The 24,144-nt window shown below is 42.5% G+C and overlaps 1 protein-coding gene across 2 annotated transcripts in view; it reads right to left on the reverse strand.

Annotated features, from left to right (window-relative positions):
* Positions 1-9,688: 9,688 nt before the first annotated feature.
* The window catches only part of RABGGTA (Rab geranylgeranyltransferase subunit alpha), a 51,968-nt gene continuing 37,512 nt past the window's right edge, over positions 9,689-24,144 (reverse strand). For both annotated transcript variants that reach the window (XM_088470026.1, XM_088470027.1), the window contains 9 exons: positions 21,840-21,932; positions 21,506-21,608; positions 21,372-21,423; positions 21,092-21,180; positions 17,827-17,915; positions 17,125-17,241; positions 16,931-17,044; positions 12,205-12,292; positions 9,689-9,890 (listed from right to left, as the gene is read on the reverse strand). In XM_088470026.1, the coding sequence (XP_088326152.1) occupies positions 9,742-9,890; positions 12,205-12,292; positions 16,931-17,044; positions 17,125-17,241; positions 17,827-17,915; positions 21,092-21,180; positions 21,372-21,423; positions 21,506-21,608; positions 21,840-21,932 (894 nt within the window). In that variant the 3' untranslated portion in view covers positions 9,689-9,741. The remainder of the gene's footprint in view (positions 9,891-12,204; positions 12,293-16,930; positions 17,045-17,124; positions 17,242-17,826; positions 17,916-21,091; positions 21,181-21,371; positions 21,424-21,505; positions 21,609-21,839; positions 21,933-24,144) is intronic.

Consider the following 24,144-nt stretch of genomic DNA (forward strand, 5'->3'; position numbering starts at 1 on the left):
TTTTTTTTTTTACCTTCTGGGACTCAGTGGCGCCCTCCAGGGGCCGGCGCCCCGGGCGACTGCCCTGTTAGCCCACCCCTAGAACCGCCACTGCCTGCACTTGCAACCCTGACAACTTGTTGCAGCTGCCAGCTGGTTTTCCGTTGGTGCTTGTCTAATCTTGGAAAGTTTCAGACCTCCCTGAATACGTCTCACCGCCCCTTCATATGTCTCTCACTGCCCATATCTATTTTACTGCTCCCTCCGCAGCTATCTCATTGTCCCCTCACTCCATATTGCTCTGATTGCCCCTTCCATTGCTGTGTCATGAAGCCCTTCCTGCATATCTCCCTGATTGCCCCTGGGTCCTCCTCCACAGTTGTCTTATTGCTCCCTCACTCCATATCACACTGACACCCTCACAGCTCTTACAGACCCCCTCACTGCACACACTGACCCTCTCACAGCACTTACTACCCCTCTCAACATAATGGCTTGCCGCCCAGCTCACTCATTGCCCTCCTCACTGAGCCACTTACAACACTCACTGACTCCCTACTGCCCCCTCCCAGCATTGACCCCCCCAAAGCACACACTGACCTTCCTCACATAACCACTGCCCTATTACAGCACCACATACTGACCCCCTCTCACAGCACACGTCAACCTCGCAAAACCATACTGCCTCCTCTCAGCAAATAATGTCCCCCTCGCAGCACCGCATACTGCTACTTCACCACATGTCATATCCCCCTTGTAGCACCACATACTGCCACACTCACAGCACATAATATCCCCCTCACAGAACCCCATGTCCCCTCTCACAGTACATAAAGTCCCCTCGCATTACCACATACTGCCCTCTTCACAGCAAAAAAAAGTGCCCCTTGCAGTAGCACATACTGTCCCCCTTCAGCACATAATGTCCTCCTCGCAGCACCACATACTGCCCCCGTCTCTTAGTACGTAATATGCCCCTCGCAGCACCACATACTGCCCCCGTCTCTTAGTACATAATATGCCCCTCTCACAGTACATAAAGTCCCCTCACATTACCACATACTGCCCTCCTCACAGCAAATAATGTGCCCCTTGCAGTAGCACATACTGTCCCCCTTCAGCACATAATGTCCTCCTCGCAGCACCACATACTGCCCCCATATCTTAGTACATAATATGCCCCTCGCAGCATCACATACTGCCCCCATCTCTTAGTACATAATATGCCCCTCGCAGCATCACATACTGCCCCCATCTCTTAGTACATAATATGCCCCTCACAGCACCACATACTGCCCCATCTCTTAGTACATAATATGCCCCTCGCAGCATCACATACTGTCCCGTCTCATAGTACATACTGCCCCGTCTCATAGTATATAATATGCCCCTCGCAGCACCACATACTGCCCCATCTCTTAGTACATAATATGCCCCTCGCAGCATCACATACTGTCCCGTCTCATAGTACATACTGCCCCGTCTCATAGAACATAATGTCCTCCTCGCAGCATCACATACTGCCCCGTCTCATAGAACATAATGTCCTCCTCGCAGCATCACATACTGCCCCGTCTCATAGAACATAATGTCCTCCTCGCAGCATCACATACTGTCCCGTCTCATAGTACATACTGCCCCGTCTCATAGAACACAATGTCCTCCTCGCAGCATCACATACTGTCCCGACTCATAGTACATAATATGCCCCTCACAGCACCACATACTGCCCCATCTCTTAGTACATAATGTGCCCCTCGCAGCATCACATACTGTCCCGTCTCATAGTACATACTGCCCCGTCTCATAGTACATAATATGCCCCTCGCAGCATCACATACTGCCCCCATCTCTTAGTACATAATATGCCCCTCACAGCACCACATACTGCCCCATCTCTTAGTACATAATATGCCCCTCACAGCACCACATACTGCCCCATCTCTTAGTACATAATATGCCCCTCGCAGCATCACATACTGTCCCGTCTCATAGTACATACTGCCCCGTCTCATAGTACATAATATGCCCCTCGCAGCATCACATACTGCCCCCATCTCTTAGTACATAATATGCCCCTCACAGCACCACATACTGCCCCCATCTCTTAGTACATAATATGCCCCTCGCAGCATCACATACTGTCCCGTCTCATAGTACATACTGCCCCGTCTCATAGTACATAATGTCCTCCTCGCAGCACCACATACTGCCCCTCTGCTAGCATAGAATGCCCCCTCACAGCATATGATTCCCCCCTTGCAGCACATATTCCCACCTGGGAGTCTTTCTGCACATGTGCCAGGTGACGCGCATGCCAAGGGGGCCACAAGGAGGGATCTAATTGGATACCTCTCAGGGAACATTGCGAAGAGAAGCCCATAAGCTTCTATTAGGCAACTCCATCTATAGATGCGGAAGGTATCACATTCTGGAGCTTGGTAAATGGGAATGTGACTGCATTTTGCTTTTAGTACATCCCGCCCTAAGTCCAGCAGGCAGACATGCAAATACTTATATTTGTAAGCTTATGTATTGTTTTTAAAAACGGTGCCACTGTGTACCTTTTTATCAATAAAATATATAATGCACTAGATGTGCTTTTATATCTTAATTTTGGATATAAGCCACATGGACTTAAGCCATTCAGATGGAAAGGATCCTGGCGGAGAGTGATGAATTTCATCTGCTGGTGTTTTGTGGTTATTACTGCTGAATAAACAGAACTATACAAACTGGCGACTCACTTCACAAATGAATGAACAGAGTATACCCTTTTTGGAAATGGAATTTTCCTGCTAAGATCCAGTGATTGTGTAAGTTACACATATTTTACATTTTTCTATATATGGGACTTTGGCTCCTGAATACTCCTTCCTGGATAAGCAATAACTGCTACTTGTGATATTATTAGTGACAATAACACCCAACTGAATCCAGCTATTCATTCAATTATTTATATAAGAGAACAATGTTTGAATTAGAGGTGAGCGTTTCAGTTTTGACTCGATTCTTTTTGCCAAATTAGCACAAGTTCAGATTAATCTTATTGGTTATCCAAAACTTGTGAGAGCCGGATAGCCAATATGATGCCGTTTTTGAGCTCAGAACATAACAGTAAACTTGAACTAAAAAGTTTAGGCAGGTGTGGAAAAAATGCTGCAAAGTAAGAATACTTTCAAAAATAGAAGTGTTAATAGTTTATTTTCATCAATTAACAAAATGCAAAGTGAATGAACAGAAGAGAAATCTAGATCACTGGATATTCAAGTTTCACTTCACAGTCTGCTTCCAGCAATAACTCAGCATTACCACACCTGCTACAGTTCTGTATGTCAGATAGGCTGATCCAGAGGAGGGTGTAAACCAAACTAGCTCCGTATTTAGAAACAGAAGCCTGCTTTAGCATTAAGTTAGACGCTTCTGAAACATGCATTAATCAAATATAATATAATATACTCTCACTTCTTGTTAGGCAACCTACAATGTTCTCATGCACAGAGAGGGCAGATCTGCAACCAGAGCAAAGCAATCTTTAAATCTGCTTTCCAAAAAGAAAAAGATGTATTGGGCTATATTTATGAAGCAAACCGTCCTTTCTCGGCAGGTTGAAGTTGAAAATGTAAAACCACACTTTAAAATTTCTGCTCAAAGTCGCCACTTTGTAAATATAGCCCATAAGGGTGTATTCAATTGCAGGCAAAGTTTACAAAAATCTAGGATTTTCCCGCAGACAAGAGATTTTTGGTATTCAGGTGGGTGTGATTTTTATTTTTTCAAGCGGGGCTCTTTTTTTTTTGCGCATCTTCTGAACAAGTCAAAATGTTTCCTAAGAATTGTCTGGGCTTGCTTTAGAACACTTTGGACACCCTTCCGAATGAGCAGCGTGTGTGACCTCTGTCAGTGAGTGACTTCCTGTCAGTAGTGTATGTATGACACCCTCTGTGCGTGTGAGACCCGTCATGGTGTGTTTGGGACTACCTGCCATGTGTGAGACCCTCCACGTCAGTTGGAGCATGTGACAGCAGAGGTGTATTAAGAGAGGAGGGGCCCCCTCCTCTCACCCTGGCGTCCGGCAACGCACTGACCGCAGCAGTAATCTCAGAGCACTAATCTGTGCCTAGAGTCTACTGTGCATGTGCAGGTCACATATCCCTACTGCGCATGTGCAGGTCACATATCCCTACTGCGCATGTGCAGGTCACATATCCCTACTGCGCATGTGCAGGTCACATATCCCTACTGCGCATGTGCAGGTCACATATCCCTACTGCGCATGTGCAGGTCACATATGCCTACTGCGCATGTGCAGGTCACATATCCCTACTGCGCATGTGCAGGTCACATATCCCTACTGCGCATGTGCAGGTCACATATCCCTACTGCGCATGTGCAGGTCACATATCCCTACTGCGCATGTGCAGGTCACATATCCCTACTGCGCATGTGCAGGTCACATATTCCTACTGCGCATGGGCAGGTCACATATCCCTACTGCGCATGTGCAGGTCACATATACCTACTGCGCATGTGCAGGTCACATATCCCTACTATGCATGTGCAGGTCACATATCCCTACTGCGCATGTGCAAAACGCTGGAACACGGCTGTGGTAGCCATTTTCCAGGTGTTTTGTGCATCGCTCAGAGCAGTATTAAAAAGTATGGGTGCAGGGTGTGCACCGCACACACTGCACCCATTAAGAATATGCCCGTGTTGCAGCCAAGCACAGCAGAGAGAGCACAGGTGCCTGCATTTATTGAATGTTGGGAGTGAGCATACCCATGGTAATTTCAAATTGGTTGCGATGCCCGCGTAATATTTTGCAAACAAATTAATATGTCCAATAAGGTCAAAGCAAACTGTCATATTGTCAACCCTTTTTTCCCATCATTTATGCATGGTGACAAAACATCAGGGACTACCCACAATTATAATGCATAACATAGCCAACTCAGTGCATAATGCTTATTAAAAAGACAAACACCTAATGACAGTAGCAAGGACTGTTGGCTGTGTGCCTCTAATGCCGTTGAGCATTGATGTAAAAACATTGGTGTTTTCTACCTTTTAATCAGTGCTGCAAATCATCCTTCTGCCTTTACACATTGTATATCAGTGTATTACATCTCTATCATGAGCAAACCTGTTTTCTTAACTGAAAACTTTACACAAACATTTCTGTGCACATCGCCAACGTGATGCTTGCTTCATTAGGCAAACCACAGAAACTCAGGGGTAAATGTAATCACTTGCGCAGTGCCGGCATCGGCGAGTACCCAGCGAATCTGTCTGATTGTTTTTAAAGGGAAATCATTTAAAGGCAAAACGAACCTGGCTGGGAACTTCCCAATGCCTTTACCCCGTAATCCCAGAACTCTCTGGGGTAGACTTACTTAATGTCGGTTTTTCAAAGTGCCAATCAAAAACCCGGGAATCTCAGTAGGTCTGAAAGGGGTATTAGCAGTGGCGGGCTGGGCCGGGGGCAGGGTGCCATGTGCCCCCCGGGCCGCAGCGTCATGCAGGCCGCGGGCCGGGGCAGTCTGCACCGCGTGTGTAGCGCTGACCGGAGTTCGGCCAGCGCTACACAAGTGACAAACACACAGCCACCGGCTCCGGCAGCTGTGTGTTTGTTGTAAGCAGCAGCCAATGAGAGTCTGTCAGACTCTCATTAGCTGCTGCTGCGCCCACTGCGGGAGCTGCTTCATCTTCCGGCTCCCGCAGTGGGCAATGGGAGAGACGTCATGATGTCATATGACGTCTCTCCCATAATGCAGAGCGGCGCGGCCCGGGAGGACAGACGGAGGAGCAGATGGCGGCGGGAGTGGGGATTCAGGTGTTTTTTTTTTATTTAGTTTTTTTATATTACGTGTGTCTACTGGGGGGGGGGGTCTGGCACTACAATGAGACCACTACTGGGGGCACTACAAAGGGTGGGGACTACTACTACTGGGGGCACTACAAGGGGGTGGGGGACTACTACTACTACTGGGGACACTACAAGGGGGGGACTACTACTACTGGGGGCACTACAAGGGGGGGGGGGGACTACTACTACTGGGGGCACTACAAGGGGGGACTACTACTACTGGGGGCACTACAAGAGGGGACTACTACTACTGGGGGCACTACAAGGGGGGGCTACTACTGGGGGCACTACAAGGGGGTACTACTACTACTACTGGTGGCCCTACAAAGGGGGGAGACTACTACTACTGGGGGCACTACAAGGGGGGGACTACTCCTGGGGGCACTACAAGGGGGGGGACTACTACTACTGGGGGCACTACAAGGGGGGGGACTACTACTATGGGCACTGCATAGGGGGGAGGGGACTACTACTAGGGGCACTACATAGGGGGGAGGGGACTACTACTAGGGGCACTACATAGGGGGAGAGGACTACCACTGGGGGCACTGCATCGAGGGACCACTGCTGGGGGCTCTATATAAAGGGCAATACTGGGGGTACTGCATAGGGGGGAGACTACAACTGGGGCCACTATTTAAGGGGCATTGCATAAGGGTTACCACTATTGGGGCACTGCATGGGGGGTGGACTGCTACTGGGGGCACTATATAAGGGGCACTGCATAGGAGGTACCACTATTGGGGCCACTATATAAGGGGCTTACTACTGGGGGCAATGCACAGGGGGGACCACTACTGGGGGCACTATATAAGGGGCTTACTACTGGGGGCACAAGGGGCACTGCATAGGGGGGAATCACTACTGGGGGCACTACTGGAGGCCTGCATAAGTGTGTTCTCTCCTGTGGCACTGCATATGGGCACTACGACAGGGGGCTGCCCCATATCTTTATTTTTACCTTACATTAATCCCATATGGACCTGCCTCCTCCCTGAAACACTTGAGGGGGGGCGGCACCATGGCACGCACGTTCTTCGGGCACCCTGGCTACACGCTACTCCTCTGCCAGGGCATGCATTTGCCCCCCCAGGCTAAAAGTTGCCAGCCAGCCCCTGGGTATTAGTCTCTGTGAAAAAGTCATGCAGCATATTAAGATATTACACTGCCTAATAGCCTCAGCAATCATGGCAGTCATAGACATCAGTGCTCATTTGTATGGCCACTGAATGATAATAATCCATTTTACTTTACCATTTAGTTGGTTTTAAGAAGCTAATCAGATTTTCTTCATAAAGTGTTTGTTTTACTGTGTATATTCTCCTCTATTTCATCCTTAAACTTCATTATCTACTCACCCGTTAAAAACCCAGTTTTGAAAAATGCTGGTACAGACTTTAATGTTGTCACACATGCAAGATGAGTATGCCAATAGTGGCACATACAGTTTCAAAAGAAGATCTTGTGGGAGATAGTAGTCTGTACACTGTGACCTGTTACCTGAGTATCATGACGTCGGAAAATGATGAAGCACACACAAAGGATCATGTAATAAGTTCCAAGATGGACCGTGTGTGATTTCAGCGAGTTAGCCACTAAATTTAAAGTTGCAATCAATTATAAGGTAAATCCAGCCTTATAATTGCCGCTTTAAATATAGTGGCGAACTCGCTGATATCACGCTGGTTCCTACACCTTTGAACCAATTACCTGTCCTCCATAGTGTTCTGTAGGACACCGCTCATTCAAATGTTTAATTCTCAGTTGTTTTGGATCTGATCTTGTTTTCAACAATTAGAAAGCCACATTTTTATTTTCACCACTGAAAGTCTTAAGGTCGGAATTTATTTATTTTTTGTAGAACTGATGACTTCTTTAGTTTTGTAGTTATAGCAGCTTAATAGTCTATGGGCCTGATTCATCAAGGATTGCAAAGCTGCACGCAGGCAGCTTTGCAATTGCAATCCTTGCAATAATGCAAATGCAGCAGGAGGTCGCAGGCTGGGATCACCATTGCGACAATTGGTGGTGGATGGTTCCAGCTGAGGCTTACGAGCCCAGCAGACTGCGTACGTCCACGCAGTCCCTGTGCTGGCCAAACCTGGAAAATGGGGTGGACATGACCCGTTTCCGGGAACACCGGCCAACCCCGTCCCTTAAATACATCAGCCTGTCAATCAGGCAGAGGCATTCAAGGCCTTGCGTGCATCTTAGCAGGATCCATTCTGCACACTCATAGAATGGGTCCGGTGCACGAGCAGATTCCCGATAAACGGGAAACTGCATTCAGCAGTGCACTTGCGTTCATTGCTGAATTAGGCCCTATATTGGAGGTTCCCAAACGCGGCCCTCAAGGCTCCCAAACAGTTCAGGTTTTAGAGATATCCGTGGTTGAGCACAGGTGGCTTAATTAGTACCTCAGTCAATTTGATTTAACCACTTGTGCTCAACCATGGATATCTCTAAAACCTGAACTGTTGGGGAGCCTTGAGTACAGCGTTTGGGAAACACTGGTCTATATAAAATTAGGTTACCTGTTTTACAGTAAGTGTTCAAGACCAGGAATTCATTAAGTGCAATATTTGAATACTTGTAATATCTATGTGATGAACAGACTAATGCAGTCATTTAGTTACAGCTGCACTGTATGTTAGTCTCCTCCATAAATAGGTTTCTATATTTAGGACTGAGCTTATACCCATTCCAAAACCAGCATTTATACGTGGTCACTGAAACCTGTATTTAAAAGAAAAGTTGGCCACTTAAAAAAGTAGTAACGTTTATATTTTAGAAATGCTCCAATGTCGGGCAGAATGGAGACAGGCTCTGCCAGTCATTTTTGTGGCACTGTTCTCATTTCACATTTGTACCACTTATCGGTCGGTCTCACTGAACTCCTATACAGAGGGCAGGTACAAGGGTAACAGTAGTATGCTAATACATGTATATACTCCTAAATATCTGTATAAATGAGCTTTTGCTTATATTTGATGTGTTCTGAATTCGATAGTTCATTACAATAGGGGTACATCATTCCATATATATTCATGGCTGTGAATATAAAGATTATCAGCTCCAAACATTTAGTTAAATGTTTACTTATTAGTATGTTATTGTGGGAATATAACTCCTATGGCTATACGTGCACTATATTAGTGGGTACCAACTCCTCGTCATACAGCTTTATGATGTATAAGCAGCCAAGTACTTTGTGAGTAAGTGCTGATTCATAAGGAAGTTTTTCCTAGGTGTGTGCAGTCCCATGTACGAAACCGGTGTAACAAGTGCTGGAGTGAGACGGAAGAAGGGAACCACCCATCTCATTCTCAGGTGAGTCCATGGACAGCATAATTACCTCATAATGATTGGTTATAGTCAGTCTCGGCTACTCCCAATAAACATTTTTAGGCCCAAGCCCTACCCTCAGACCATTCTGGAAAAATGCCAGTAAATAGTACTGTAAGGTCCACTCCCTAACAGGTTCACAGTGCTGAGGACACTCGTGATATCTAGACATAGAGCTAAAACAGTTTTGCAACATAGAGGATAATACCACAGAGAAGGATGCCAGCTTGAGGAAGAGATATACTGATTGTGTTGAGAGAAAAAAGTTATGTAATGTTATAAAGTATTTTATGCTAATTTTAAAGACTAATGTATTGGGCAAAATCTACAGGTGTAGTCTTTCTCAAGGTAGAAAATGTTGATAACACATTACTGATGGAACTGGTTGTGCCAGTCCTGCTGTTCTGCCATCATTTCACTTTGGAGTATCTCCAATCTCTCCTTAAATGTTATCTCCTCACACAAAGCAACATCACAAAATGAAGACCACAAATCTAAGATATTATGTTTATTCATATGTGACAAGGACAAATGACAAAATACATAGGTCACAGCTCGATAGTGCCCACATGTGGGAGAAGAGCTTTCAATTGATCTTGAGTGTCTGCACTTTCGCACACGGGGTTCCCTTGTAAACGTAACACTGACAGGCGAGGGCAGTTGGAAAGTGGTTGGAGGTCCAGTACTTTCTCTATTTCTAAGACATTTGGCTAAGGGAAAATAAGTGATCCGATGATTCATTGCACTGGAGGAAATATAGAGCTCATGTGTGTCACACAAGGGGGGAGATTCAATTAGCAGCGATGAGCAGAAATGTGCGAGTTTTTCCCTCCTGTAATAGCACGCAATTAGTGCACCACACCGTGTGAGGTTCTAACTGAATCTCTCCCAAGGTATTAAATAAAATGACTGTTTTCCACCTATTAACGTATTTAAAGATTCACCAATGCCATAAATAAGGAGCTAGACTTACCTGTAAGTGCATATATTAGATTTCCTGACTACAACATCCCCAAACAAACACAAGACGCTTTGTGAGCAGAGATGTGACAACAGTACAGTGCATGGATGCTACAGTGCAGGGAATCTCAACTCCAGTCCTCAAGTGCCTGAACAGGGCATGTTTTGTGGATTTCCTTAATCATGCACAACAGGTCAATTAATCTATTTTGCTGGGTCAGTAATTATCCAACCTGCTTCCACAGATAGAAACACTCAAAACACGATCTGTTAGGAAAACTTGAGAGTTTAAGTTGAGAACCATTGCTGCAGTGTGTCAATTAAGTAAGCCTTATTCATCCTGGCCAGGACGACTAGTACTTCCTCCAACGTCATTCTTTTAAATCATATAATATTCCCAGACTAACAATTGCAATTAATGATGACACAGTGGACTCAGCAATCACATATTAAATACATTTTCCCTGTGCAAGGATGCAGGAAACAGTTTAGATGTTTTGGTGAGATATTATTTAATACAATTACTGGACTACTGCAGTATGTTATTAGTTTCTGTATATTTCATATTTATTAAGTAACCCACTATATAAAAATAAATCACTGTAAACATGTCTTTTTCAGCTTCATTTCACTCAACAGTAAAGCTGGCCACACACTAGACCAACTTACATCCAACCAGCCGACTAGCTGATTGGTTGGAATGAATATCTGGTAACGTATGGGAGTAACTGATGATCAGCAATTTACTCCTAAATGCCAGAAAACAGATGAAAATGGCGTCAGACAAGTTTGTTAAATGTTTGATCTAAACTATTTGTTCAAACAACAGTTTTGGTCCATTTTCCAGGGTTTGGGAGCAAGTTGCTGATTGTATTCCTTACCAGATTTTCATTCCAACCAATCAACTAGTTGGCTGGTTGGACAGATAATCTTTAGATGTGTGGCCAGCTTAAGGAGCTAATTCAGAGTTGCATGTAAAGCAGCCGGATCTGCCATTTTTCGCATTCCGCATGCATCTAATATGTAGACGCATCTCTGCGGGCTATTCATTGTAGCGCGGCAAGCAGCCGGATATCCATTTGTGGCTCAATGGGTGTAATTGGGTGAGACAACAGGGTGATCACACTTTGGATAAATGTGACATGGGGGGTAGATTTTTTTATTGCTCTGTTCTAAACCCTTCACCACTGTGAAATGTATTTCTACGCTGTTTGCATACGCAGCGAACATGTCATAGGATCAATACAACCCAAGCAGGCAACAATATTTTAACTGCACTGCAAGTACTTCTGGGAAAGGCGCTCGAATAGATCAGCCTCTCTTGCCTAAAATTAATCATATAATGGCAGCTACACAGCAAATGTAAATAGAAATGTAATAGTCAAACAAAGGAACTTTTACATATATTAGTTAATGCCATTAGTCGTTCTATTATAAACACTTTTGAGTCTAGAAGTCAGGGGCGTAACTAGAACCATACATATATATACACACATGTATTTATATATAAATAAATATATGTCTATGCATATATATAATATTTATGAATTATCAGTCTCATGATGGCGGCAGCAGCAGCAGCAGCACAGTTTTTACTCACATCACTGCCTGTGTCTCAAACTCTACTCACTGAAGCAGCCGCCCTTTTGCTAACTGATGGATGCTGCTCCTGCACCACCCAAGTCGCACCCAGTCCTCCTTGCCCGCCACCCGGAGAGGAGTGAGACTTGCAAGATGACCACCTCATCGTCTCATGAGAAAACTAGCTCTGCAGACTGCAGGGAGCGGAAGGTGGGAGGACTATGTCAGTGAGTGACACTACAGTCCGCTCCGGCATCCCCAACAACCCGCCCCCCCCCCAGACCGCTTGGGAGTTGCTAAGCCGCTGGGCCCCATAGCAAGTGCACTCCTTACACCCTCTATAATTATGCCACTGCTAGAAGCAGAAAAACTGCTAGACTAATTCATAGCAGTGGGGACCAGAAACTTCTGCTTAATTTTCATGATGAAAATGTATACTGGTTTGCACATGATAAACATTTAAAGGATACTATTGCACTGTAGTGATAACTCCTCAAGCCGTGGTAAGTTCCATAGACCACTCAGATGTGAAATATTATTATTATCCACGTCAAGTACCTAAAAAAACAAAACGTAGAAGCTGAATGATAAACTATACAAAAAAGCCATTACTATAGAATTACTACTTACTACTACTTACGACTATTTCACAGCTCATCATACAAATGTTGTACTCCACAATCAGTTTTTTCATTGACAATGGAGCATTAGGGGTAAATTTACTAAAGTGAGAGTTTTCAGAAGTGAAGATATTGCCCATAGCAACCAATCAGATTCTAGCTATTATCTTCTAGTAGGTGCTAGTTAAATGTTAAGTAGAATCTGATTGCTTGCTATGGGCAACATCTCCACTTCTTAAAACTCTCACTTTAGTAAATTTACCCCTTAGTGCAGAGGTTCCCAAACGCGGTCCTCAAGATATCCATGGTTGAGCACAGGTGACTTAGGGCCTGATTCAGACCCACTCGCGAGCGGCTGTCCGCTCGCAAGTGGGTCGATGTTCTGCACTGAGCATGCGCACGACGGAGGGAGCTCCGTCGTGCGCATGCGCCAGACGCGACGAGCGAAGGACTTTCCTTCGCTCGTTGTGTCTGATCAAAGGGGGCGTGCTGTCGATGTTGATTGACAGCACGCCCCCTTTGGTGGGCGTGCCTCCCTGACGGGGGCGTTCCTAAGGGAACGCCTACCGTCAGAAGCCGGCCCACTGACATCACTAGTGATGTCAGTGGGAGTGATTTTGGCTCTGATAAAGCCAAAATCACTCCGGGCCTTGCGGTTGAAAACCTCAACCGCAGGCTCCGGCTCGCAGTTTCGATGGTCGCGATGGTCAAGACCATCGCGGCCATCAAACTGCACGGTCGTATAGGCTGTGGGTGGTGAGCCACAGCTATACGAGCGTCCAGGAGGACGCTCCATAGTTATGGAGGACGGCCCTCATTCAGAGCGTGCGCTCTGCTCAGAGCGTACGGCTCTGAATGAGGGCCTTAATTAGCACGTCAGCCAATTGTTTTACCACTTGTGCTCAACCAAGGATATCTCTAAAACCTGAACTGTTGGGGAGCCTTGAGGACAGTGTTTGGGAAACTCTGTCTTAAGCTGGCCACACACTAGACCAACTTTCATCCAACCAGCCAACTAGTTGATTGGTTGGAATGAAAATCTGGTAAGGAATGAAAGCAAATGACAATCAGCAATTTGCTCCCAAACGCCGGAAAATGGACAAAAACTGTTGTTTGAACAAATTGTGTAGATCAAACAGTTAACAAACTTGTCTGAGTGACCATTTTAATCTGTTTTCTGGCATTTAGGAGCAAATTGCTGATTGTCATTTACTCCCATTCCTTACCAGATTTTCATTCCAACCAATCAACAAGTTGGCTGGTTGGATGTAAGTTGGTCTAGTGTGTGGCCAGCTTTAGTGTCTAGAATGTATAGATATTTTCTTGAAGCCATGATTCTCTCACCTGCACAATATTTACTTTATTTTTATAATGTGCCCCTCCTGTAACTGCATGGACTGGCATTTTGTCTCAGGATCGTACTGGAAAATCCTTGCTTCATCAAATGTAATAACTTTACCTAAAAAAATGCGAATCCGCTTGAATTTGTTCCAAAATGTCTGTACAAATTTGTTTTAGATTTTCTTTCTGCTCGACAGTGAAAAGACTTGAAACCCTCCAAATTTTTGTCATGTTAAGATCTTGATGCAAAACTTGCCTAAAAGTTTCTTTATCATGTTCACCATTTCTGCTATCATTCGGATGCTGAGTCAACTGTCAATTCGAACAATTTTCTCAATTTTATTCTACATTTTCATTTGTTTTTGATGTGCAAGGCCTTGCAGGATGTTCATCATCTTCAACATCCTCGCAACTGTCTCTAAATCTTTTGTGCCACTCAAACACATGTGCACGTGTCATACAATCTGCCCCGTAAGCCTCGGTTAGCATACGGAAAGATTCGGTGGGCGTTTTGTACAATTTAACTAAACATCACGTAGCTCAACATTTGAACTAAGCATTTTTACGATGCACGGGAAAAACACAATTTCTTCGAACGCTGTGTGACAGCAAACTATCTGTGTGAGAGGGGTGAAACTTGCAAAACCGTTTTAGGATAGTCCAAGGTCAATGTTCCCTCACTTCCTTTTAACTCATGCAATAGGGTTTATTTTTTACAAGTACATTCTCAGTATTTAAAGTAATAGCCACACCTCGTATAGGTTTTTCCATCACTTGTAAGAAAACCTTGTATATTCACTGCTGTGCCCTTTTGAATGGTTAGAGCTTATAGTTTTTGTAGCCTTCATCTGCTTTGTAAATTTAGTTTATAATTTTCAAGTTCTCCGATACAACAAGCCCATGGTTGTTAAAAGTAGAGCAACTTTCACTATCTGAGAGGTTAGATAGGGCAAAGGGACATTTTTAATCCTATTCCTATCAATTTCCTATTATTGCTCTGTATATACATAACATGAATGGATTATTGTGGCAACAATAGCAGAAACTATGAGAGTGAAAAATTAGGTAATGATGAGAGGAGTGGGAGAGTCATTACTTTCTTTGATGAATGTGGGCTTCTCTGCAGTGCTCCCCATACTGTGACCAATAAAAGATTTTGTGGTGCAAAACAACTTCTAAATGAGCTGCAAGGAATAAAGACTGCATAAATATGGGGACCAATCAGTCCCAACAAGACTGAGTTTATACCTGCCTTCCATAGACATCTGGGGGTGGGGGGGGGTCACAATGCAGGTCAATAAGATTTAGCATTTTGTTTTTCGTATTGAACCCCATCCAAATTATTAGTTAAACTAAATTTCATCTTCATATAATGCATGTCAACAGATTCTTCACCTATCACAGCGAAATACTAGCAATTCATCTAGCACTAGTGACACATAATATATAATAAGTTATCATTTGTTGGGTAATTTAAAAAAAAAACCTTCCTATGTTCTGTTTAGCTCTGAGTGTGATATCTGGGTCATTACCTGCCATACCCCATGTGTGACCAAGTAGGCATTCTTATTGCACTAATCTGTTAGTACACTAACTAACCTGTTACTGCCAACATGTCAATCCCCTTACATACATGGACACTTTCCAACTAAGCAAACACTGTTGGCTTGATGTTATTTGTTGACCCATTCACAATATATCTATGACAGTGAACTACACAAAAACCCAAGAAGCATCCCTGATACAGTTACACTCATGCTTAGTGCCCACTCCCATGTTGCACTCTGTTACATGCTGGCTCCAACTTGTAGAGTCAATCCATCTCTCAAATCAGATCTGATGACTTAGGAGGACACTAAATTAAATGTTCCTGGCAGCATTACAATAAAACCAGGTGTTACCTTGAATGGAATAAACAGGACCCATATAGTCTATGGTAGTGAAATATTCTACTCATAGCAAGAAATGAAATGTGTACTAAAAACATAAAGTATGCCATTACACCACACTGGTGACATCTAGGCATGGATGGACAGTTTGTCATGTCCTGGACCAATGGAAACTAGAATTTATCCAAAAGGGCATCTATTTCCATTGTAGCTGCAGACAGGAGTAGAACTCTTGGATCACATTCTTCTATATTCCAAGAGAGACAAGATAGGCATTGATATGTCTCTTTGAGAGTGACTGTTGTTCTCAGCTAGTAGGTGACTGATTGTAGATAAATATGGATCGCCATGAATATCTTAAGCACTGGTATTTTTTCCATTTCAAAAATGCAGCTTACCGTTGCCATTCTCAATTGATATTCACAGAAAAATAACATGTTAATATATTTAATATATAGTTTAATATATCTAAATTCAGAGAATTCTATTTTATTTTTAAGTTTTTTGTCAACGTTCATGAAGCCAACTTTATCCATCTTGGTCTCATTCTATGGGGTCTATTTACTAAGCAGTGATAAGAGAGAGTGAAAAGTGATAAGAAAGTGATAAGGTGCCAGCCAATCAGCTCCCAACTGTCATCTCACAGGCTGTGTTTGAAAAATGGCAGTTGGGAGCTGATTGGCTGGCACCTTATCACTTTCTTATCACTTTTCAATCTGTCTCCTAACACTACTTAGTAAATAGACCCCTATATCTTTTTGGCTGCAGATACTTTGGGGATTAAAGTATATTATATTTATATATGTACTATGGTATGGTTCTGCCTGGTAACTAGACAGGTTTGGCCACATCACCCCCAATTAGTTACCAAATAAATATGGTAATATCTGTGCATCTGGGATGGGATTTATCCATACGTGTGGATTCAGCTTGGATTTTGTAAGAAATAAAAGTGAAAATATAACATTGCAAAAATATGAAAATTTGACTGTCTAAAATAAAGATGTCCTCTATTATAGTAATTGATCACATATTGTAACTACACATTTGAAAACAATTAAAAGAGTTAACAATTTACTGTTAATGATTATTAAATTTTTTACATTTAGTTCATTGCCTTGCTGTTACAATGCCAGCACTTTGCACAAACCTTGTGGACAACCTTTATTCCCCTTCCCCTCATAACCACCCTCTCGGATGTAGTATGTACTACACTTATACACATTTCCCTATAAGTACATCTGAGAACCCTTCCCCACATAATCATGACAAAATTGCTTCCTCTTGCATCATACATATACTTCTCCATAGTCCCTCCAACCATACACAGATTAGTAGAAACATACCTCAATGTACCGCAACATGGACAAGTCACTCGGAAGGGAGCGGAGCTGATTATTGGAAAGACACATATGACTGACCAAGACCAGGTGGTCTAGGTGGTAGAGTCGTGTCAGTCCCTAAGAGCAGAATGAGATATTTTAGATACTGACAATAAATGATCCGTGCATGTGTTTAGAGGGGTGTTTCCACAGATTACCTTATTTGAAAGATTGACCACGTTTACATCTGCGTATTCCATTTTTAATATGGCATTTTCTATCTGGAACTTGCTACACAGGTCATCATAGTAACCAGAACGCATCTGGTCCACCACCTGTGATGAAAGAGAATAAGCGTATTACTATTTGATCATGCACTTAGCGACGCTTCACTCTCAAAGGGGAACACATGGCATTATTTGGTCTTATGTAACCATCCACCGATCCATACACTTTCCTAACCAAGTATTGTGAAGTCTCCGGTGTCATTTCTCCTCCTTAGCCATCAGCAGTACACACTGTACACTGCATTGGACTCCATGAACTTTTGTTTGTCTGCTTACAGATTTGGGCCTTACTTTGCAAGCCACCTTACTACAAGCCATCAAACTGAAACCCAACTTATTAGATTCTTTTTAGCCAATATAAGAGAATTACTGTTACAAATCATATAGCTACTAATGTCGCTATATGATTGACAAACTAGAGTGACAGTTTTTTTTTGTATTACCAGTCGTATGTAGTTATGAGCATTTGATATAAAGTAATATTGCTTTAAACCAATTATTTAATTTTAGAGATCCGATCCTGGCTGGAAAATCTGAGCCAAAACTGAACCACTCATCTCTAATATACTTTAATGGTTGAACATTACTGAGCTATTTTTTTCTATTATCTTTTCAAATAAAAAAAATTCATACCTTTAGCATGTCAAAATAGCAGAGAGACTCCTTCTCATAAAAGAGTGGATCCAGAGCTCGCATTAGGAGAATTATAGTCAGTAGGCACCCTACAACAGAGAAACAAATGGGGAAATGAAGGGTGATCAGAGATACAGAGCAGATAAAGACAGCAGGCCTCATGCGATGGTTTCATTGTGATATATATGCACAAATAATGTTGTGTCAATGCTATGTGCAGCCTGACTTTACTTTCTGTCATTATTGTTGATATTAGACACACTATATTTACCTAGACAGGAATCCCAGCCCAGCTAAACCTATATTAGAAACATCTGACTATACTTCTTTACTGATGGCGACATCTGCAGGTCATTAGACTGTACTACCAAAATGGGAAAGCATAATAAAATCTGTTTGTTTTAGAGACAGAAATATCAAATGTATTTGTATGTATTATATTTATCTCTTTAATGACTATGCAGAGTGCGTGAGGAAAATTGCAACCATCACTATATTCATATAATCAATGGATTCTCAAACAGGTACACCAAAATGTACTCAGCTATTTTTGCCATGTTTTGAAGACCAAATGTGTACTTTGTAATATTTATAAGAAAGTGTTTTTATAAAAAGGTATTTTTTAAAAGATTTTCTTTAACTAGTGCATCTCCTACTTCTGATACCTAACAATGTTAGAAACATAGAATTTGACGGCAGATAAGAACCACTTGGCCCATCTAGTCTGCCCATTTTAAACATATTATTACATCAACCCTTATTGATCCTTACTTCTTCTGAAGGATATCCTTATGTCTATCCCATGCGTGTTTAAATTGTTCTACTGTCTTAGCCTCTACCACCTCTGATGGGAGGCTATTCCACTTGTCCACTACCCTTTCTGTGAAGTAATTTTTCCTCAAATTTCCCCTGAACCAACCACCCTCCAGTTTCAGAACATGTCCTCTTGTTCTAATACTTCTCTTTCTTTGAAGAATGTCTCCTTCCTTTACCCTGTTAAAACCCTTATATATTTGAATGTTTCTATCACGTCCCCCCTTTCCCTTCTCTGCTCCAAACTATACATATTAAGATCTTTTAGTCTTTCCTGGTACATTTTGTGGTGTAGACCTTGCACCATTTTAGTTGCCCTTCTTTGTACAGTCTCTAATGTATTAATATCCTTCTGGAGATATGGCCTCCAGAACTGAACACAATATTCGAGATGAGGACGTACCAATGACCTATACAGTGGTATTATCACTTCTTTCTTTCTGCTACTGTTGTATGTTAACCCCTTCGCTGTTAGGAATGAGTGTGAATGGCCCTAACCACAGCAGGAGTTCAAATGGGGAGGGGGAAAATTACCAAAAAGTTTCCTTAAAGTTGATGCCGCTCGGACCTGGGAGGGGATGGAGCTTAATGATGTAATCACAGTGGATCTGTGATAATGTAAACAAAGCTCCACCCCTTCCAAGATAAACATTGCAGAACTTTTATAAAGCCAAGACATGGGGTGAGAGCATTAAGAGTGCTCAATCTCCACCATCCTGGCACCCACAGACCCAGGGCTACTCTTGTTTGAAAGAGGTGAGTCTCCCCTTCGAAATGATTTGAGCCCTGAGAAGTAATTCACTGGTGATCAGATAACCCCTTCGATATCCGATTGTGAGATCATTATCAAGTCCAAGGATAAGGGAATCTGCCCTCTTTCAAATGATACACCCCCTTAGTGGTCACTTGTGACAATATCAACTTGAACTGCAAAAAACTAGTAAATGTAGCAGCTGGGGAGGGCACTTCATGCAAAACTCTGGGGCACCCTTGCTTTAAAGAAGGGAGTCTCTTCTTTCAAGCAATATGACATCTTAATAGTTATTTACTGTTGACGATAACACCCTATGATATAGAAAGCATTAAGAAATCCAGACATGGGGGGTTCTAATGCTCTATTTTACCACATCCTGGCCTCTATAAACACACTGATCCTCATTTGATGCAGTAGGTTTATATATTTTTCAAAATGGTATGCCTTGCTGAGCTATCATATTATTCCTATGTGACCCGCCACAAAACACGCTCAGCAGCAATGGGGGAATATAATAAAGGCATTAAATGACAGGATGCCAGGAAGTTAAATGGTACCTGGCTCAAAAACTGGAACAGTGGGCTATCAGTAAGCATCTGACTTTAGGGAGGAGGGTACCCATGCACCTTGGAGAACTATGTGAAGCACAGTTATACTGCATTAAGGTGAAAGGTGCTCATGCAAAACAGATTTGTGTCATATAGCACAAAACCTTACATTTACACAGGCACAGACAATGGCAATTTTGTGGATCAGTCTCCTGAAAACCTAGGTTTACACGTTACAATTTATTAGGTCATAAATTCCTGGGTTATATACTGTACATTCACAGGTGCAGGTGGGTGGAGGTAATATAATACCATATATCCAAGTGAGATAAAACGTCATCATCCCATCATTGCACCTGCTTTACAAGTTAAGGCAGTCAAGTCATGGGCCGCAAAAGTAAAGCTGGGTACACATTACACTATGTGTGCACCCAGTGACGGCACAACACATCGCAGTGGATTCGATGAAGTGGATGACAGCGCGATGTGTAGTTCCATGCTGCATTTAGCAGCATGGTGTCGTTCACAGCATCGTCCCATCCACTGTGCTGCACGATGCGACCCGCAGGCACGCGTGATTGGGCGTACACACTGTGCGATCAGTACAATATATATCGTGCAATGGTTTGCGTAGTGCGTACCTAGCTTAATGGTTTGAAATTATGGAGGGGAAATTGGCTGGTGTTTAAGTGCTAAGCTTAGCAGTTAGGTAATTGATGACAATAGGGTTAATGGAAGAATGAAACATTAATGGTACTCACAAAATCATTCTGTATCTCTCCATGGAAACACAGCTGATAGAAACCTTCCTAGCAATCTTTTTCAATACTGTCAAGTTCTACCTTGTGTGGCTGGCACAGATCAAGTATAGAAAAACATTTGCACACTTGCCCTTGGTTTCATGTTTAAATTATGCTTGCTAACATTTAAGCTAGGGTTCCTCCGCACAAGTATCGACAATAAGTCCTTAATTAGGAACAAGTGCATTACTGTTATTGATTGGGTCACTCATTATCCCAACTGTTCCCACAGATAGAAATCCTCAAAACATGAGCTGCTGGGGGTGTTCCAGGATAGGCGTTGGGAAATACTGAGAGACTATAGAACCTAGGATTTATCGCCTAGCAAGTATGTCAGTACATAAACTTACACTTATTCTCCGGCTCTAGCTCCTGCAGTTCCTTGCAAGACTGTAGCTCTCGCTGCAAGACACTGCTCTTTCCCTCCGATAGCTCCAAACTAGAAACAGTTTGTAGACACAATTGAGACAAATAGAACTGGTTGTATGTATACTGCAGTCAGTCACAGTATGTGCAAAACATTTTGTACAACAAAACAGGTAACTCACTGCATTGGGGGTGAGGGGAGAAAACTAAACAAAAACATTTATCCACAACACCCACCAGCAAAAGAAACAAACACATAACTACCTAAAGATGTTATCTTCCAATGCAGACTCTCGAAAAAAACTTTTTCGTCTTCCTACACAGAAACATTTCCATTACTGAGGCATATACCATTTAGTGGTATTACATGTATATAGATGACATCAAATACCACTCACCTGGATATAAGACACATTCCTTCTGAGTGTCTCCATCCTTCCAGATCACCTTGAAGTTATGCTGGCAATGATCACTTACACGCTCTTTTGGGATATCACAGATCTGACAATGAGAAAGAGACCTACATGGATCACACACTGACCAAGATGAATACAAACTGAAATTAATACATAATAAAAAAAAAGAAATTAACATGCTTAAAAGAAAGAAAAAATAGTCACACATGATAAGAGGATGACAGGGTAGTAAATCATAATAAACACGACAGATGGACAATCAGTACTTAAACAGAGCGGCAAATATAGTACATAGGATAAAGGATGCTTGTAGTACCCAGAGCAAGCTTGGCTTTTCTTTTCCTTCAGGAGTTTTCCAGGTGACCATAACTGGTTTTCCATCAATAAACAATATCAAATCATTTTCAACCTAAAACACACAGAACACAAAGAGTTTACAGATTGCTGGAATTAGCCATTTTGAAAATGTGCCCAATTTATACAGAGAGCTAGTGCATGTGAAAATGGTTTTATCCACAAGCTTAAGGTATGAATAACATCACAAGACCTAAAAGAGCACTGACAGGTTAATAGAAAATGTTAGCAGGGCTGCTCCTTCACCTAGGCCTATCCCTGGTAAATTGCACGCTGAAGCAGCTTATCCCCGGGGTCCTCCATTATAGTGGATTGTTTTCCAGCTGTGAGTTTTACCCAACAGACCATCAGGAAACTGCAATCTCTGTACTGGTTGCTATGTTGTCTTACCCCACAGGCTGTGCATGCAGAGAAGTTAGACCTCTGGGGGTAGATTTACTAAAGCTTCTAAACCAGACAAGCGATGGTGTTACCCATAGCAACCAATCAGATTCTGTCTATCATTTTTAGAATGCAATAGAAAAATAATAGATAGAATCTGATTGGTTGCTATGGGTAACACCACCACTTTTCATCTTTAGAAGTCTTTGTAAATCTACCCCCTAAATTGCAGTTCCTGAGGCTCCATTAAGAGGAAGGGGCAGGTCAGGTAAACATTTTAATGTGTAAATAGAAGTGGTCTTCGGAAGGTGTTGTCCACATCTGCATCAATTTAACATATCAGAAACTGTATATTATATGCTTATTTTAGTAACTATAAGTCAATTTGTGTCTTCCAGCAATATAGGTAGTTCTTCAATAAATGTGCAGACAGAATATTAGTTATAACATCCAAATACCCATGGATTATATATATATAATACATATACACACACACACAGTCAGGTGCATAAATATTGGGACATTGACAGAATTTTCATATTTTGGCCTCTATTCACCACCACAATGGCTTTGAAATGAAACAAACAAGATGTGCTTTAACTGCAGACTTTCAGATTTAATTTGAGGGTAATTACATCCAAATCAGGTGAACGGTGTAGGAATTACAACGGTTTCTATATGTGCCTCCCACTTTTTAAGGGGCCAAAAGTAATGGGACAAACTAAACAATCCTAAATCTAACTTTCACTTTTTAATACTTTGTTGCAAATCCTTTACAGGCAATTTCAGCCTGAAGTCTGGAAGGCATAGACATCACCAGACGCTGGGTTTCATCCCTGGTGATGCTCTGCCAGGCCTCTACTGCAAATGTCTTCAGTTCCTGCTTGTTCTTGGGGCATTTTCCCTTCATCAAGTGAAATGCATGCTCAATCGGATTCAGGTCAGGGGACTGACTTGGTCATTGCATAAAATTCCACTTTTTAGCCTTAAAAAACTGGTTGGTTGCTTTTGCAGTATGCTTCGGGTCATTGTCCATCTGCACTGTGAAGCGCCGTCCAATGAGTTCTGAAGCATTTGACTGAATATGACCATATAATATTGCCCGAAACACTTCAGAATTCATTCTGCTGCTTTTGTCAGCAGTCATATCATCAATAAATACAAGGGAACCAGTTCCATTGGCAGCCATACATGCCCACGCCATGACACTACCACCACCATTCTTCACTGATGAGGTGGCATGTTTTGGATCATGAGCAGTTCCTTTCTTTCTCCATACTCTTCTCTTCCCATCACTCTGGTACAAGTTGATCTTTGTCTCATTTGTCCATAGGATGTTGTTCCAGAACTGTAATGGCTTTTTTAGATGTTGTTTGGCAAACTTTAATCTGGTCTTCCTGTTTTTGTGGCTCACCAATGGTTTACATCTTGTGGTGAACCCTCTATATTCATTCTTGTGAAGTCTTCTCTTGATTGTTGAGTTTGACACATATACACTTACCTCCTGGAGAGTGTTCTTGATTTGGCCAACTGTTGTGAAGCGGTTTTTCTTCACCAGGGAAATAATTCTTCTGTCATCCACCACAGTTGTTTTCCGTGGTCTTCCGGGTTTTTTGGTGTTGCTGAGCTCTCTGGTGCGTTCTTTCTTTTCAAGAATGTTCCAAACAGTTGATTTGGCCACACCTAATGTTTTTGCTATCTCTCTGATGGGTTTGTTTTGATTTTTCAGCCTAATGATGGCTTGCTTCACTGATAGTGACAGCACTTTGTATCTCATATTGAGAGTCGACAGCAACTGATACCAAATGCAAATGTTACACCTAGAATCAACTCCAGACCTTTTACCTGCTTAATTGATAATGAAATAACGAGGGAATAGCCCACAC

This window comes from Taudactylus pleione, unplaced genomic scaffold, assembly GCF_031769625.1.
Source record: "Taudactylus pleione unplaced genomic scaffold, aTauple2 ptg000095l, whole genome shotgun sequence".
In the NCBI taxonomy this organism is placed as follows: Eukaryota; Metazoa; Chordata; class Amphibia; order Anura; family Myobatrachidae; genus Taudactylus; species Taudactylus pleione.